This window comes from Barbus barbus (assembly GCF_936440315.1).
Source record: "Barbus barbus genome assembly, chromosome: 15".
Taxonomy (NCBI): domain Eukaryota; kingdom Metazoa; phylum Chordata; class Actinopteri; order Cypriniformes; family Cyprinidae; genus Barbus; species Barbus barbus.
Window position 1 is genome coordinate 23870384 of NC_136743.1, and position 19900 is coordinate 23890283.

Consider the following 19900-nt stretch of genomic DNA (forward strand, 5'->3'; position numbering starts at 1 on the left):
AAATTTTGGTATCTCATTGGTTCTAGTGTTAATATAATAATTGGTAACACTTTATAATAACGTCCAGTTATAAGTAATTTATAAGTGATTAGTTAATGATTAACTAATCGTTTACAAAACATTCATAAGCAATTAATAAGTGATATGCTAACAATTTGTGTATGTTTTGTTAATTCATTTAAAAGTCATTTACAAGTAATTAGCTAATGATGAACTAATCATTTACAAAACATGACTATGCATTCATAGATGATTAATAATTGATATGTTAATATTTTTATCTATGTTTTGTAGAATAAGTTTTGAATCATTTACAAGTGATTAGATGATGATGAACTAATCATTTACAAAACATAACTATACATTCACAAATGATTAAGTATATGCTAACAATTTATAAATCTGTCATAAGTTATCTTTAAATATAGCATCATGAAATAATCAAACAGATCCTTAATGGTTAATAGTTAATAGTTAATATATTATTAATCACTTATAGATAATTGAAATGTCAGCATTGTACTATTATCTCAATAAACATTATAAATCATTTACAAAGCTTTCTGCATCCCCTAATCTAAAGTGTAAACTAATCATCAGTTGTAAATGTTTTACAAACTTTATGGTTTCCAGTCGTGTGTGCGTAAATATATATATATATATATATTCACAAACAACCTGTAACCTGGATGGTTTGTAAAACATTTACAACTGATGAGTAGTTTACACTTTAGATTAGGGGATGCAGAAAGCTTTGTAAACGATTTATAATGTTTATTGAGATAATAGTACAATGTTGACATTTCAATGATTTATAAGTGATTAATAATATATTAACTAGTAACTATTAACCATTAAGGATGTTTAATTATTTCATGATGCTATTTATAAAGATAACTTATGACAGATTTATAAATCGTTAGCATATTACTTAATCATTTGTGAATGTATAGTTGTTTTGTAAATGATTAGTTCATCATTAGCTAATTACTTGTAAATGACTTTTAAATGAATTAACAAAACATACACAAATTGTTAGCATATCACTTATTAATCGCTTATGAATGTTTTGTAAATGATTAGTTAATCATTAACTAATCACTTATAAATGACTTATAACTGGACGTTATTATAAAGTGTTAATTTATTAATTCAAAATAGAATATTAATAAATCCATCTCTGATAATCCCAGGTTGCTATGGTCATGCAGGTTTGTTTATGCCTTAAACTTGTGGCCACGAGAAACTGATGTTGTTGCCTCAACATAGGATCTTGTGGGTATGACATATTATCACGTTTCCACAAATTAATATATCGTGGCCACGACAAAACTAAACCTAAAAAGACTTAAGCTTCATTTTTTGAATCTTACATTGACAGTCCTTTCTTAATTTATGTCAGGAGTTTCCTGTAAATATGAAGCTTAGTCTTAGCCATTTTTAATAATGTATAGTTTATGAAGTTAATTACATCCTTTTACATTACACTGGCAGTAATTCTGAACTAATGTACACAAATAATGCTTCTGTGCACTGGGGTCCTCCCACAGGTTAAAAGATTTTAAACAAACACTGTTAATACACATTTAGAAAACAAAACAATACACATTTTAATGCTATAAAATTGTGCATGTTGAGAGAAATAAACAGCAGATATTCATGTTAGCAACTTCTTTAACTTGAGCAAACGCTGCTAATACACATTTCAATTTGTTAATAAAGTCAATAAAACGAAACCACTAAACATAAATCGCGTTTTAAGGCATGAATGAAACGATCCACCCGAATCCTTCATAAAATGAAACGATCCACACGTATCCTCTGCTCAATGTGAAGGTGCCTTGATCAGTTGTGATCTTCATCTCAGGCTGATGACGTAACTTCAAGGGAAGCATGCCCAGTAGGGATGGGCGATATCGTTTACGATATACCGGTAAAAATTCTCCCCACTATAAGAATTAATCTTCCCGCAATAATAGCGATAAAGTCTAGTTGTTGACACATTTCTTTGTGCGACAGTGCGGAGCGACATCACGGAAGGCGGACGTGAAATTGAGGTTTATCGCAAAAATAGGTCTGAATAATTGTACTACAGTAGCATGTGTATGAGCCTATTTACTGTTGTCCAACAAAGATTTCATTTATTAACATGCTTTTTCTCCAAATTAACTTAATAACATTGTCTTCAAGTTTCATCGGTTAAATTTCTCTATCTTCGTTGTGCATTTTATTTAGCAACAAGCTGGATGCTTTTGTCCATATTAGGGATTTCATCATCAGTAGTATTACTTCTGCTATGCATATGTGGAGATTCTGCACAAGGGCGCCCTCCGGCTTCCAGTATGAATTAAACAGTCATTACATTTGTGTACTCAGTAATGCTCACAACACCCTATTTTGGGTAAAAATAGGAAAGATAATAGTTTTCTCTAAAGAAACTGGATTCCCTGAATTATCGCAATTTATATTGTTATCGCAATAAATACCAGAAATATTGTGATATATTTTTAAGCCCAAATCGCCCATCCCTAATGCCCAGGCCTGTTGTACACACCCCAGTCCTTTGACTCCACCCCCCTGTCAAAACAGTGCCAGAAAGTGAAACGTGAAGGGAAAAATGGTATCGCAAGCTCACACTTGACTAAAACGCAAAATAAAAGCAGCGTTACAAATAAATTAGTAGCTATGGCCATGAAAATTATGTATTGCCAAATTTTTGTTTTTGCTCTGTTTAATTTATATTTTGCCCGGAAGACCTATCATTTCATATCGTCATGTGACCACGGTAATATTGAGTTTTGCTATTGCGACACCACAATATTGATAATAACGTCACATCCCTATAAGTAATTGTAATGGGTAAATGGCCAAACACGGTGTAACACAGATGACACTGACTACTATGGCAAGCTACCAGATACACTTTTTATTTTTTTATAGCTGTCAAAATTATGGAAAGCATTTAGAACTGCATTTAATTTTTTTTTTTTTTTTTTTCAGGAGGATGAAGCAAAAGTATCCACAGGAATGGTAAATGAGAGCTACTCCACTGGCAGTCGAGTTTTTGCAGTGACAGCCTGTAACACAGTTGAACACATGCGTTCACAGAACCATGGCTACTTTCAGAGTAAGAGACAGATAAGCTCCACTTCATACTGCTCACTGCATTTGTGACCTGTGCTGGCAAAATGAGTCAGAATGAGCAAATTGTCAAAATTAGGTTTTTTTTTCTTTGCATTTTCCATTAAAATATTTTCAAAATGATATATGATTTGTTGGAATTGGACAAAAATGACTGAGCTACAGCCGTTTGAAGGCATTAGAATCAACAAGCAAGGCTGCATATTTTTCTCCAATTCTTTTCTTAATAATAATTACTATATTATTAATCACAATATAGGTATTTTTATTTTATCTTTGTTATTAAAAAAAAGAACAAATTTGCAAATAAACAGTAGTTTAATCAAGAGCAGCGAGTGATTCCAGTTTTTCTTTTATGTTTGATTAATATTTAGACAGATCTAGGCTACAGTAATGCATGGATCTAAATAATGTTACACAGACACATTACACATTATGCACTTTATAGGGAGATTGCGCGCTCACAGAGAGGTGCCTCTTATGCACGCACTTTGCGAATGTAAGTCAGCGCGATCGTTTTGTTTTCATCAGCATGTGTTTAAAAAACATTTCACATTTCGCTCTCTTTCACTGGTTTGGAGTCATGTCATCAAGAATTCGAAATTAATATTCACAAAGCTGGAATGCTTTGTAACGCAGCATTCCAGCTTTGTGAATATTAATTTCGAATTCTTGATGACATGACTCCAAACCAGTGAAATGTTTTTTAAACACATGCTGATGAAAACAAAACGATCGCGCTGACTTACATTTTGTTGCGCTTTGCAACAATAGACCTACAACTTGAGAAGCAGCAGCAGTTGTCTTGAAGTGAGCAGAGAAAAAGGTACTCCTCTCAGAAAACATAGAAATAAAGATCATTTTAGATGTTTAATTATTATCTGGAGCTTTGGGATCGCTAGAAGAGGGCTTTATGAACTAATTATTGTGAAAACCTCAAATTTGACCAAAATTGAAATTTTTCATTTCTTTTGCCTGTAGATCAAAATTAGACTGTGCGCATTGACTCATTTTGCCAGCACGGGTCACATTTTATTCAATATTTAGTACCCCCATACACTTTAAAAAAAAAAAAATTATTATTTTTGAGAAAACGTAAAAAAAACTTGATGCACTAAGACTTTGAGTTCTCTCAACAATAGTTTTTTAGTTCTGCTCAGTAAAGATATTTTGTTGAGCCAATGTAAATGTGTTTGTTCATGCAATGCGGATTGTCTTATATTGTTAATAGAAAATGCCTTGTCACAGCAACTGAAACAACAATTACTGTTAAATTATTTTTTTCTGTTTCCTGGAAGAAAAAAAGAATGTTTAAAAAGTCACCACATTATCGAATTGGTTTGTTTACGAATGACAAGCATTAATGGATAAGTTAGTCTAATAAGTAGACAACATTGTCTTTGTTTTGTAAGACAATTTTCAAGACTAAGATATCCAGGAAATGGGTAAGAAGTTGAACATACTCTAGGACTCAAAACTACACACACAAACCTCAAGAATGGTGGCGATCAACAAATGTTAAAAAGATGAGCTGTTTACATCACAATACAACAAATAACTAACAATAATGATAAAACAACATAAAAGTTTTAATTAAATCAGCAAACAGCAAAAAAATAATCCAGTATAACAGTAACTGCATAATTTATTCATGCTGCAATGCATGCTGGGAACTCACAAAGCCTTAACATTTCAACGATATGAAATTCTTTGTTCAGACAGCATTTGGGTTAATTTTGTTGGTCTGACAAGGGTTTTTATGTAGTTAAAAGAAAAAGCATTTTTCAGTATTTGAGACTCAAAAGGTTTTGTGAACTGGAAAATGTGCAGTTGCATTTTTTACAATGTATAAGTTTGCTTAAGCACTGTTTTGACTTTTAATTTTTAGATAATGAAGTAGATGAAGAGTCAGAGGAGGATGATGACTATATTCCCTCTGAAGACTGGAAAAAAGTAAACACTCTTTCATATTTTTTTTCATGCTTTTTGTTTATAATTTCCCATGAATTGTTTGACACATTTATGTTCTTAACAGGAAATCATGGTTGGCTCCATGTATCAGGCTGAAACACCGTTTGGACTATGCAAATACAAAAACAATGAGAAAGGTATATTTGTTTTGATTAGTTTAGTTTATATATTTATAAAGCACATTTAAAAACAACAGGAGTTGCAACCAAAGTGCTGTACAACAAATATAAAACAAAATAAAACATAACCAATCAAGACTATGGAATGATATTCCGGACATTATTCAAACGGAATAGCAAATTGTATTTGCAATTGCGTTTTCAATTTGTGGACGCATAAAATGTGACGCTTCTCCATTACGAGATTAAATGAAAATTGTACATAAAAAACTGCCCGATCTTCTGATCAACACATTTTAAGTAAACCCATTGAACGCATGGCCCGCCAAATGCGGTTAACTGTGAGTGATGTCACGTCCCAACACAAACACGCCCCATAGCATAATCCCACCCTTGACACTGATTGACAGGTTTCCGTGTAAGGTGATAAAGATAAAGCATACTTCATACAATTGTTCATTTTAATGGGGAAGTTTCATATTCATAAAATGAAGTGGTCAGGCTCCAAACCAAACTTTTCTCATTTTATAAACGATTTCAAGCTGTATTGTAAAGTCCTGTGTAATTGCACAAATAAAAAGGCTATTAGAACTCATAATATTGTAAGCAGGTATGCTATTGTATAAAGTGAGGCCCCCCCCAAAAAAAAAAAAAAAAAGTTTGTAATTTTATTTATTTATTTATTTGTCTATTATATTTTGTTACTGTCCTCTGGCACTGTTTCATTATATTAATGTTGTTCATCTTTTTCTATGTTTCTTTTACGTTTGAATGTTTCTCGTTGTATTGTTCTGATGTAAGGCATAATAAAAAAAATAAAAAAAGGTTTCCGTGTAAGGCATCGGAAATGGAAATACAAAGGGAATTGCGATTCCATTTTAGTTTTGGCTAGCTACATACGCGATGCTGAGAAAGTGAAAAAGCAGACGTGGTAATTGAAATTGCTATTTAAATATGACTGGGTCAATACTCGTAAGATATGGGAAACACAGATGCAAACGGACTTTTCATTTCCATTTTAAATTTGGCAGTCACTGTGCATTCGCTTAAACGAAAATGCAAACGGTAATGCGTGATTTGCATTTGCGTTTGGATTATGTCACATTTTATGTGTCCACAAATTGAAAACGCAATTGCAAATACAATTTGCAATTCCGTTTGAATAATGTCCGGAATATCATTCCTTACAAGACAAACAAAGGGACAAATAAAATTTTACACCCTCAAACAGAATTAACATGTTAACCTTCGCCCCCCCATTTGGGGCTTCACAGGTGAAAATAACCTACCTAAATTAAAATGGTAACAGTTCCTGACAAAGTGTGCTACACAAACAAATTAGGTATCTTTGGAAAGAAGACACTCTTTGATTTACTATCCATCATCCAGAGTTGATGATGCTCAAAAAGATAAAAAGTTATAGACACTGACGTGCCTTGAAAAATGTTTTTCCACACTGAATGTTTTTTGTATTTCATATACAAATACATGAAATAAGTCATGGAGCAATCCAGAAAAGTAATGGGTTGAAAGCCACGTGTCTCATGAGTTTATATTTCAAATTTGAAGACGATACCATGAAAAATGAGATTCCTGCAATATTTTTTCTGAAAATATTTATAGTCCCCCCAGCCCCCCTGTTTGAGGACAAATAACCACCAAATGTATTGCAGAATTATACAAACTATTTTAGTCATTATACATATTCATGACATGGTCATACAGTCAGTAATCACACGCTGATGTGCGTCCATACAGATGATAATCATACAGATACGGCCACATTCCCCACACACACATATAAAAAATGTTGAAGAAAAAAAAGAAAGTTTTATATGGAAAAGGCAGATCGCTAAGTTACGCCCTCTTCAGATGACAGCTGCGTCACAGCGCGTGTCACGCTTTCAGGAGAGAGCGCCAAATTCAAATAAACTATATTCCGCTTATCTGAGACTTTTTTTTCCGTGGACGGTCTCATTCTGTTTGTAAAACTGTATGCTACAGCACCGTGTTGTTTTTTTTACCACCAAGACGCTGTTTTTGAGCGTAATTTATTCCATAACGGACGCGAACAATAACTCTCCCAAAGAAATTAAATGTAAACAAAGGAATATGCATCCTTATTACAACGTTATTGTTTCGTTGGACTAAAAGTGCTCACTGGGATGTTCTGTGGACCCTTACCTCTCTAACTAAACTGGGATTTCAGCAGTGGACGCGTTTGTGCCTCGTTATTACAATGATAATGGGACGTACTGCTTTTTTATTCTGCATGTTTTGATGTGTTCTGCTTACACAAATGTAGCAAATACATTCCTTATAAGCTTTCCATCGGAAAACAGCGATCTGTCATTGATGCTTGAGGCTTAGACCTTCAGAATGATATATAGTTTGGCAAGATTAATGATATTCTTTCACGTTAAATCCATTCATAAACATTAAACTAGTGGGGGGAAAAACGCTTCAGTGCGCCGTCGCTCTGGCAAAGGTTAACAGGCTAAAACATACAGAATAAAAATGGGGTTTCAAAGAGGATTTAAAAAAAGAATATAGAACGGGAAGATCTTATGTGGAGGGGAAGACTGTTCCAGAGCCTAGGAGCTGCCACAGCAAAAGCCCGGTGGTAAAATTTGAATGAGGGACTGAGAGGAGAAATTGACTAGATGACCGAAAAGATTTAGAGATGGAATGCGGAATGCGGAGATTACAAATATACTGGGGATCACAACCATGTAAAGCTTTAAAAACAAAGAGCAATATCTTAAAATCAACACGGAACTTGACCAGGAGCCAGTGTAGAGAAGCGAGTACTGGGGTAATGTGCTCACGTTTTCTAGTGCCTGTCAATAATGTGGCTGCCGCATTTTGCACCAATTGCAATCAGTCCAGCAATGATTTAGGCAAACCCAGATAAAAGTGAGTTGCAGTAATCCAGCCTTGAAGTTATTAACACATGAATTACAGTTTGAAGGTCCTTCATGGAAAGCATCTTCTTGATTCTAGCAATTGATCTCAATTGAAAGAAACTGCTTTTCACAACAGCACTGATCTGCTTATCAAAAGACAACGTAGGATCAAAGGCAATGCCAAGGTTTCTAACACAGTCTCATACATTTGATGACAGGGGGTCAAGCTGCTTGACAATGCCAGAAGAGACAGCTGTTGGACCAAAAACCATTATTTCAACATTATTTAACTGTAAAAAAAGTTCAAGTCCATCCAGCATTTATAATGTCCTGAAGACATTCAAACAGATTAGACATAGAACAATTATTGTTTTTAACAGGAAAATAAAGTTGAGTGTCATCGGGGTAGAGATATGATAAATGAACACCATGGGAGATTTTTGTTAACAACTTTTTATTAAATGTTCTTCCTGAAACAGCAGTAACAAACAACTGTGCAAATTCAGAACCCACCCCAACCCACTAAAAAAAAAATTCACACGGATTCCAGAAAAGATGACAAAACATCAAATGCTGAATGCCACAAACTTACAGTTTCCACACTAGATCCTTGCACAGGAGAAATTGAGAGTTCCATCGAGACCATGTCCAACAAACACAAAGTCCAGGTTCGTCCATCCATTGTGTGAGGAGGATTCCAACGGTTGACTAGCAAAGTAAAAGTAAACATCTTTGTTGGACGGACAAGGTGAAGTCCCAAAAGTCATTCATGAAAAAATGGCCCGGAGTCAAAACATATCTCAGTACCCAACAAATATAACAGGTCCTGTGAGAGCTGAGACCAAAAAGGTGAGAGAGAAGGGCACTCCCCCCAAAAAAAATTACAGAACAGAGATTACACTTAGGAGATGATGACAGATTCATATTCAGAAGAAAAAAAGAGAGTGTGATTCCTTTGGTCCAGATCTATCTAGGATAGGCATTACAGAATTCATATCTGCACCCAATACAAATTCAAAACCTGAACATTTCAAGAGATAGGTTGACAAATCAGAGAAAAAGTAGGGTCAGGAGTACAAGGGGCATAAACTGAAAGAAATACAATATTCCTCTATTGTTTTTATGTGTGTTATTCTACCTTTTGTATCACAACCTTTATCTAAAATAGTAATATTTAAAGGCTTCCTCACCAATATTAAGACACCCTTGGTTTTAGTATCCGAGGATGAGGGAGATACCACTTCATAAAACTTATTATTACACCTGTGTATACCCTCCTCTTTCAAATGGGATTCTTGAACTAACACTATATTAATCTTTCTTCTTTGCAAAAAATCCAGAAAACCTGTACGTTTGTGAGGGCCATTTAGGCCTATTACAACTCAGAATATTAAGTTCAGTCATAGGTATCAAACATAATTACTGCATAATAAGACAAAATACAAGTTTGAGAATAAAACCAGTTGAGTCTACCATTAAACCACCCCCCACTCTTCCAATCACTATTAAAATTTTTATAAAAATACATTCCCATAAACTATGGCAGATCAAACCAACAAACATTGATCTGCCAGCACCCCTTAATATGGTCCGTGGCGTCAACAAAAACCTGCACATTACTGAAGCACCAACATTGGCCCCAGTCACATATTGACTAGGTAGTATGTATATTAAAAAAAAGGAAATAAACAAAAAAAAAGGGAGAGAGAAGGAATACAACTAGAAACATAAACAACATAACATCATAATCAGTAAGCGATACTGTATGCACAATGAAAGCTTCTAGTAACTATGAATTAAGAAGTGAACATTAAAGTGAACAGTGAATGAGACCCAACCATTTAGAGCATCTCTTCTCCGATTAGACAGCAAATGTCCAGCTGAAGTTCACTGAGAGTTGGTGGATGAATGTGATCTGAGAAAAACTCTTGCTGCTTCTGGGGAGTATAGCATTGTAGGTTCACCTTGGTTGAGAATCACCTTCTGCGTTGTAGGATAAAGAAGAAAATTCTGGATGCCAGCTTCTCTCATTTCCTTCCTAATTGGAGCAAATGTACTTCTTTTTTTTGCGGTGACCGGCGAACAATCTGGAAGTTTTAACAATAAGCAACCACTTTATATCGAAATAAAAAAGGAGTTCAAAACCGCCTAGGTGTATGTTGCAAATGTAAACCAGAGAAAACATTGACGCGCTATTGCACCCAAGGGGCCGTCTGACAATTCCACCGACTGGTGAAACGTCGGTGACCCCAAAAAGGAATTTTTCATGTTCCAAAGGTTGTAGTATAAAATATTGATGTACTTTATGTACATTAAGGGAGGTATTAGCAAAATTTCACCTATAGTAAGTCAGTCTAGTCACTAGGACTGTACTACACACTTTGGAGCAAATTTAAAAAAAAAAAAAAACTTTGTGAATTACAGTAATTTCTTAAGAATAATATACTGTATGTACAGTGAGGAAGATGTTGGCAAAATTTCAACTGTAGTAAGTCAGTCTGGTCGCTAGTAACATACAACATTTGGAACACGAAAAATCACATTTTGTTGAATTACTGCAATTTTTTTTTTTTCTTAAATATTTGTATAGTGTACATACTTAGGGAAATTATTGTCTAAGGCGAGTTATTGGCAATATATATTTAGTCAGTTTGAGTAAATTATTCATTTACTGTAAACATTAATTTGAATAAATGATTGGAATTTAATAATTTAATTTAAATAATTTCATAAATTATTACTTCATTTTGTACTGTGAGGTAAATTTGCAGACGGTCCCTAAAGCAACCTAGGCGAAAATGCAGCAAATATCAAACCTAAAACTACCGCGCTTGGTTTTCTATGGGAGAAAAAATGGTTTGGTGAAACTTGTTGGTTGTGGGCTCATATTCTGGGCTCATCTTCTTAAATGTCCATAATATACAGTAATAAATGTTATTAATTAAATGCTGAATTTAATAATTTATTATCACTGAGGCAACAAACCATGTTAAGTGTTTTCTTTATGGGAAACGTGTGGTTTTGCGCGTTCCGTGCTCATATCCTCATCTGTTTGCATCATCAGTAAGATCTGAGTTTGGTCTTTTAATAGGCTTGTTTGAGATGAGCAAAATCTGCGCAGAACCGATCACCGCGAGATGCATGCCGGTTAGAAAAGTGTTTTTGTTATTTTTTATTATTAAACACATAACATTTACAGGGGATATAGTCAAAGTAATAAAATACATACACAGTCAGAATACAAAACAGTAAATACCTAAATAATAGTAACATAAAATAAATATATTTTTTAATTCATGTGATTGTGTATATAAACTATGCTTGAATATTCCCAAACTCTATGACAGTGCAATCTCTGTGTGAGATATGTGATTGTCATATTTCTATAAAAATCTAAAATACATGTTTGTATTAAAGTAGAAATGTATAATAAATACGCCTTTCTTTCGTATGGGATTAAATAGCAAGCACTTTGAGTGTCTTGTTCATCATATTTATATTCATATAAAAACAACAGAACTGAAATTATATCACGTTTATCAGTAGCACAGCACATGAGAGAGAATAACACGATATCCGCCTTTGATCTCGTAGGTATCTGTTCTACCTTCAGCTGAAAATATTCAGTATAGGAAAAACTAATTCCTTGAGAACTGCCTTCACTGATTTCTGATTTGAGTGATCCTTTTCAATCAAGCTAGCTAAATATGTTTAACATGTGAATTACAGTTATATTACGGGCTGTTGGAATGAATTGTACTCGGGATGGAGCAGTGGTGGAGCGAATGAAAACCACGACGCTCCGACTTGTAAAAAATCCACTCCTCGCTCCATTCAAATTCACACTACTCCGCTCCGCTCACGTACTCTGATTGTGAGTAACTGTTGCTGTCATTACAGATCTATTTCAGAACCAGCCGCTATCAAAATAATCTGGCTGCGGGCGTGGGCCAGTTTTGGCCTGTGGGCCACCTGTTGCTGATCTGTTGTATCAAATGCTACACTTAAATCAAGCATGATTAAGTGACATCAAGAACCAGAGTCAAGGGAAAGTAAAATATCATTAGTAACCTTAAACAGGGCAAATTCAGTACTATGAAATTCTCTAAACCCAGACTGAAATGTGTCAAAAATATTAAAAGTACTCAAGTAAGATAAGATCTGAGAATAAACAACTTTTTCCAAAACTTTTGAGATGAAAGATTTAGACATGGGTCTATAGTTATTCAGATCATGCTGATCAAGATGATGCTTTTTTAACAGTGGTTGGACTACAGGTGCTGGTCATAAAATTAGAATATCATGAAAAAGTTGATTTATTTCAGAAATACCATTCAAAAAGTGAAACTTGTATATTAGATTCATTCATTACACACAGACTGATATATTTCAAATGTTTATTTCCTTTAATTTTGATGATTATAACTGACAACTAATGAAAGTCCCAAATTCAGTATCTCAGAAAATTTGAATATTGCGAAAATGTTCAATATTGAAGACCCCTGGTGCCACACTTTAATCAGCTAATTAACTCAAAACACCTGCAAAAGCCTTTAAATGGTCTCTCAGTCTAGTTCTGTAGGCTACACAATCATGGGGAAGACTGCTGACTTGACAGTTGTCCAAAAGACGACCATTGACACCTTGCACAAGGAGGGCAACACACAAAAGGTCATTGCTAAAGAGGCTGGCTGTTCACAGAGCTCTGTGTCCAAGCACATTAATAGAGAGGCGAAGGGAAGGACAAGATGTGGTAGAAAAAAGTGTACAAGCAATAAGGATAACCGCACCCTGGAGAGGATTGTGAAAAAAAAACATTCAAAAATGTGGGGGAGATTCACAAAGAGTGGACTGCAGCTGGAGTCAGTGCTTCAAGAACCACCACGCACAGACGTATGCAAGACATGGGTTTCAGCTGTCGCATTCCTTGTGTCAAGCCACTCTTGAACAAGAGACAGCGTCAGAAGCGTCTTGACTGGACTGCTGCTGAGTGGTCCAAAGTTATGTTCTCTGATGAAAGTAAATTTTGCATTTCCTTTGGAAATCAAGGTCCCAGAGTCTGGAGGAAGAGAGGAGAGGCACATAATCCATGTTGCTTGAGGTCCAGTGTAAAGTTTCCACAGTCATTGATGGTTTGGGGTGCCATGTCATCTGCTGGTGTTGGTCCATTGTGTTTTCTGAGGTCCAAGGTCAACACAGCCGTCTACCAGGAAGTTTTAGAGCACTTCATGCTTCCTGCTGCTGACCAACTTTATGGAGATGCAGATTTCATTTTCCAACAGGACTTGGCACCTGCCCACACTGCCAAAGCTACCAGTACCTGGTTTAAGGACCATGGTATCCCTGTTCTTGATTGGCCGGCAAACTCGCCTGACCTTAACCCCATAGAAAACCTATGGGGTATTGTGAAGAGGAAGATGCAATATGCCAGACCCAACAATTCAGAAGAGCTGAAGGCCACTATCAGAGCAACATGGGCTCTCATAACACCTGAGCAGTGCCACAGACTGATCGACTCCATGCCACGCCGCATTGCTGCAGTAATCCAGGCCAAAGGAGCCCCAACTGAATATTGAGTGCTGTACCTGCTCATACTTTTCATGTTGGCCAACATTTCTAAAAAAATTATTTTTTTTGCATTGGTCTTAATTGATATTCAAATTTTCTGAGATACTGAATTTGGGACTTTCATTAGTTGTCAGTTATAATCATCAAAATTAAAGGAAATAAACATTTGAAATATATCGTGTAATGAATGAATCTAATATACAAGTTTCACTTTTTGAATGGTATTACTGAAATAAATCAACTTTTTCATGATATTCTAATTTTATGACCAGCACCTGTATAGCATGTTTAAAAGAAGCTGGTACAATTCCATTTGTTAAGGAGTTATTGATAATAGCAGTAACAACTTGACTTAAGGCTGGAAAAGCCTCTTTAAAAATCTGAGAATGCAGAACATCAGAGTGACAAAATGAGGGCTTCATACTAAGAACAATATCATAGAGCTGTGAAGGTGACACCGGTCGGAAAAAACATAGGGAGCTCCGATGAGAAGCCATTTCTAGAGGAAAAGAATTTTGAGATGGTATGTTAGACCTGATGCACTCAACTTTGTATAAAATGTTTAAAAAATGTTCTCACAAATCAGTGGATAATTCTAATGAAGCACTAGGAGCAGGATTTAAAAAGAGATTAATTTAATTAAAAAGTATCTTCGGCCTATATGCATTTTGTGCAATTAAATCTGACATGTATTTCATGTATTGAGTAGCACTCTGATACCGTTTAAGACATTCTCTGAATATTTCGTATGATATCTGAAGTTTATCTTTCTTCCAACTGCGCTCCACACGTCTACACTCTTGTCTAATGGCACGAATGGGCCCCTGAAGCCATGGCTGTACTTTTTTCATCGAAGAATCAAAAAAAGTCAAACAGGCGTGCACATCCCAACCACCCAGATCGGGCTCAGGTGCAGGACAACTGAGGAACTTGAACAAAGAAAAAGGAGGACACTGTGCGGACTTCTCTCCTTTTTCTTTGTACTTTTTTCATCACCTTGGATATCTGTATCCTTAGGGGAACAACTGAGTCCAAGGTGGAAGTGCAGGTACTATTAAAAAGATGAACTAATTCATCAGGATGGACACAAGAGGATAGAACATTCACAGCAGTTGGAATTTGGGTAGATAAATACACATCATTGAAAGACTTGGCAGTAGAGGAATTAAAACATCTAGAATTATGAGGAGAGTGATAGGATTTAGGTGGAGTACATGGCAATACAGAGTCAAAAAGAACTGGGCAGTGATCAGAAATAACAGCATCACATAATTAAATATTATTCACAGGAAAACATGTGAAAACACTAGATCCAAAGTGTGACCCTTCTGATGTGTAGGTCCAGTGACAGATTGTATAAAATTAAGAGAGTCCATAAGACATAAACTCTTTCACCAGAGGTTTTGAGTGACAACAAACATAAATATTAAAGTCACCCAAAATTAAAAGACTATCGGAGCGTGACACTAGAGAAGCCAAAATGTCAGAAAATTCTTGGATGAAGTCCTTATTAAGTTTCGCAGATAAATTTAATAATTAAAAATAAATAAATACCTATGTTGATCAATTAATTAATTAATCGGGATCAATTATTGAATACTCCAGGAAACACTGACTATACATATTTAAACCGTAATATTTTGCTGGCACTAATACAACGAGAACTGCATCAGTCATGGTATGATGTCATTTTTTAAAAGGGAACATAACACACACAGTTTCTGACAATCTTATTTAATCTTGAGTACCTATTGCATCCTTAATATCTCCAAAGAGTCTTTAGTTTTATCAGATTTATGAAAGTCAGATACAGCTGTACCACTTCTCTCTGAAAACAGTTGACTATGGGTGAAAGACTCATAAGCATGTGAAGCTTTTGCGTGGCAATCATCTGCAAGCTGTGACATCAATATAAATAAAACAGGAACCAAAACTTTATTGACTTAAACTTTATTTGATTCGTTTATAAAACATTTGTCACTAAAATGCCAGGAACAAAACTTATACGATCCCTGAAGGAGTGTATCTGGAATTCTGTCTTTCTGTACCAACTCGTTTTTTGAGACTTTGGTCATGTTTAGATTAAGAATCCAACTCTTTAATAGTGTAAATAAGTCAGAATGCATGATAAAGCATTAGACGTCCCCATTAACTCCTCAATTATTATACATTCTTTTAATTGCATGACTGTAATTCTAATCACTTAATGTTCTTGATTTCACATATGGAAATGGTTTACATTTTTGGAGGCATCAGTATGTTACAGTCTTGTGATATGCTTTTGAATATGTGACTCCATAATTTACAGTGTATGAAAATGATGACCAGCTGCTGTGGAATCCTGAAATCCTTACTGAAAACACTGTAGTTGAGTTTCTGACAGAAGCATGTCGACGGACGGGAGAGGAGACTGGAGTAGATGCTATTCCAGAAGGATCCCACATTAAAGACAATGAGCAGGTACTAAAGAACTGCCTCTGAGATTGAATAATTATAATAATTGAATATTTTATTTGTAATCAAATGCCGAACTGTGACTTAATACACAATACAAATTGTTTACTCCCTTCAGGCATTATATGAGTTGGTGAAGTGTAATTTTGATACTGCTGAAGCTTTGCGAAGATTAAGATTTAACGTTAAAGCAGCCCGAGGTGAGCCTTACAAAGTTTGTTAAATGGCATTTTTCTTTCTTTTTCATCATAATATTTGAAGCAGTAGAAAACATTCAGATAAATGCATACTGCCAGTGTTTCTGCCACTTAACAGAGCTGTGGGTCTAGACAGAAATTTATTTCTTGGTTAAAACAAATATATTTTTGTTAATGATAAATATCCTTAGAAGGACATATTTTCTGCCACGTGTTCTACTTTTATACTCACAATCTGGCAACCATGTTTATATGTTCTTTGTACAATGCAGAAAAAGTGCTCATGAGATGAATACATTGACGTTAAGTTGACGTTTAGCGATCAGCCAGTCTGTGTTTCCTCTGCAAAACTTTATCAATCCTTCTCAGTGGCAAACTTTAAATAAATCTAAACATGGATGTGTTTGCTGAATAAGTGCACTTACGCAACCTCTGTTCCACAATACAAAGTCTTTTTTTGTTGTTGTTGTAGTTTTAATAGCAAAACATGAGTATAATTTGGAATTAATACAAGGAATTTCACTCTTTTAGCTTTGTGTGTGTTCCTTAGAAAATTGCCATTAAATGGTTTAATCCATTGACAACCCTAATCTTACTCTTTTTTTTCCTTTTATACAGAGGAACTATCTGTCTGGACAGAGGAAGAATGTAGGAATTTTGAACAAGGTTTAAAGGCTTATGGAAAAGACTTTAATTTTATCCAGGCCAACAAGGTAGTGCTTATTTTATGGCATTATTCACTATAGGTTTAATTTCAGTAGGTAGATCACTTCATTTGCAAAGTCTTATAATGAATGTCAGTCCATATTTGCCCCTTCACATTCTTGTATTGACATTTTAATATTTACAAATGTAATGACTAGAAAAATAAACCTGTGGGGTACAATAATGTGCCTAGCCATTTTCTCTGGTAGATAAGTATATGGATTACTTTGTTGCATTTCAAACCTTTTTTTTTTCTCTATTATTGTCATTTCCTTATCCAATTTTAGGTCAGAACAAGGTCTGTCGGGGATTGTGTGGCTTTTTATTACATGTGGAAAAAGTCGGAGCGTTATGATTTCTTTGCGCAACAAACTAGGATTGGAAAAAGGAAATACAACCTTCACCCAGGAGTAACGTAAGTATCTCTGCTAACATATTAACAAAGTAACAAAATAAATGTGATCATTGTTTTTGAACATTTTAGAAGGTTACATATACAGTATGCATCACAAAAATGTATGACCAAAATGCTCTGTAGTAATAATTCTATGAATGCAAACCACAATAACTACATCAACACTGAATGTGAGAAAAAACACAGGGAGCTTAGTGAATCTGAGCGTAGTTGACCTTAAACTTGTCTGACATGGAAAGATAGCCTCTGTGATTATAGTGGGAGTTTTTGCAAGCTTTAGTGATCGGGAATGTTCTCTGCATGCTTTCTGTATTATAATTCCAGTTTGTTCTTCATGCTTCTATAATATTCAATTAAATTCAAGTTTATTCATATAGCGTTTTTTACGATACAAATCGTTGCAAAGCAGCTTTATAGAAATTAAATTTCCACAATATATTTATATCTTGTATAAACTTAACCCCCTGGGGCCTGGAGAGCTTTTGACATGTCCTGACATTTGTGCTTTTTTCCGTTGCGTATAAACATATAAATGGCTAACGTCTAATAACACCGTAAACAGCACAAAAAGTGGGGTACAATAACATGTTTGCAGCATTTATGTGCATGATTGTGTTTTTGAGAAAGCAACGTTTTTCACAACGGTTAGTGAAAAACTAAAATTTTGAAGTAAGGCAATAAAACACATACAGAGCAATTGTTCACAATACATTTGAGAACTGGATCTTGTAGTCTAGAATTTTTGCTTCAAAATTATGTGAAAATCATCTTGTTTATTTGCTCACAGAAAACAATATATTGATTTAAATTTTTAAAGACATGTTTTGTGATTGAAAGCCAATATGCGAGGGAGTGGCAATGTCCTTGAATATTAAGTGATTTTCACCTGAGAGACAAAGGGCCCTCCCCTAATGGCCCCATAATGGCCCATCAGTGTGACTGTGACTTTGAGGCAGGTAAGAGAGAATGTGAGGAGATTGGGTTTTTAAAATTATTTGTATTTTATTTACAACACAGTATAATGAAAACATACATATTGAAGGTCAAAGACACATTATTGTGCACACTGATCTAACCACAGAGATGTGAACAGACTTTTTGAGTCATTTCTGCAACAGATTCTGTTCAACAAGTGAAACAAATAAATCATACCTGATATATACGTGTGTTATTTAAGTGTTTCTGCTACTTTCCATGGATTCAAGAAGAAAAGAACATAATCAGTAGTCAAGGATCTTGTTTTACCATAGAATATCAGTGTAGTTGAACATCTGATGTTGGTACAGCACTCTCAGAGGAAAACAGTTTGAAGAGACTGAAAGTCAGCAGGATTCATCTGTGGTGCAGGTATCTGATACAATAAAATTCAAACAACCAAAAAAAAAAGAAGAAAAAAACATTTTTGTGAGCATGTTTATATAAGGAGCATCTACAGGTATATATATATATATATATATATATATATATATACAGGTCCTTTTCAAAAAATTAGCATATTGTGATAAAGTTCATTATTTTCTGTAATGTACTGATAAACATTAGACTTTCATATATTTTAGATTCATTACAACACAACTGAAGTAGTTTAAGCCTTTTATTGTTTTAATATTGATGATTTTGGCATACAGCTCATGAAAACCCAAAATTCCTATCTCAAAAAATTAGCATATTTCATCCGACCAATAAAAGAATGGCCATCATGTTCAGTTATGCACTCAATACTTGGTCGGGAATCCTTTTGCAGAAATGACTGCTTCAATGCGGCGTGGCATGGAGGCAATCAGCCTGTGGCACTGCTGAGGTGTTATGGAGGCCCAGGATGCTTCGATAGCGGCCTTAAGCTCATCCAGAGTGTTGGGTCTTGCGTCTCTCAACTTTCTCTTCACAATATCCCACAGATTCTCTATGGGGTTCAGGTCAGGAGAGTTGGCAGGCCAATTGAGCACAGTAATACCATGGTCAGTAAACCATTTACCAGTGGTTTTGGCACTGTGAGCAGGTGCCAGGTCGTGCTGAAAAATGAAATCTTCATCTCCATAAAGCTTCTCAGCAGATGGAAGCATGAAGTGCTCCAAAATCTCCTGATAGCTAGCTGCATTGACCCTGCCCTTGATAAAACACAGTGGACCAACACCAGCATCACTGACTGTGGGTACTTGACACTGGACTTCAGGCATTTTGGCATTTCCCTCTCCCCAGTCTTCCTCCAGACTCTGGCACCTTGATTTCCGAATGACATGCAACATTTGCTTTCATCCGAAAAAAGTACTTTGGACCACTGAGCAACAGTCCAGTGCTGCTTCTCTGTAGCCCAGGTCAGGCGCTTCTGCCGCTGTTTCTGGTTCAAAAGTGGCTTGACCTGGGGAATGCGGCACCTGTAGCCCATTTCCTGCACACGTCTGTACACGGTGGCTCTGGATGTTT

General features: G+C 35.2%; 1 protein-coding gene and 1 long non-coding RNA gene across 4 annotated transcripts in view; both read left to right on the plus strand.

Annotated features, from left to right (window-relative positions):
* LOC306881630 overlaps window positions 1–19900 on the plus strand; it is a 494310-nt gene that overhangs the window by 403781 nt on the left and 70629 nt on the right. The gene's annotated exons all lie outside the window — the stretch shown is intronic.
* LOC306881625 (mesoderm induction early response protein 1-like) overlaps window positions 1–19900 on the plus strand; it is a 152949-nt gene that overhangs the window by 92470 nt on the left and 40579 nt on the right. For all 3 annotated transcript variants that reach the window (XM_079435795.1, XM_079435796.1, XM_079435797.1), the window contains 7 exons: window positions 3001–3127; window positions 5030–5094; window positions 5177–5249; window positions 16014–16165; window positions 16278–16359; window positions 16975–17069; window positions 17349–17476. In XM_079435795.1, the coding sequence (XP_079291921.1) occupies window positions 3001–3127; window positions 5030–5094; window positions 5177–5249; window positions 16014–16165; window positions 16278–16359; window positions 16975–17069; window positions 17349–17476 (722 nt within the window). The remainder of the gene's footprint in view (window positions 1–3000; window positions 3128–5029; window positions 5095–5176; window positions 5250–16013; window positions 16166–16277; window positions 16360–16974; window positions 17070–17348; window positions 17477–19900) is intronic.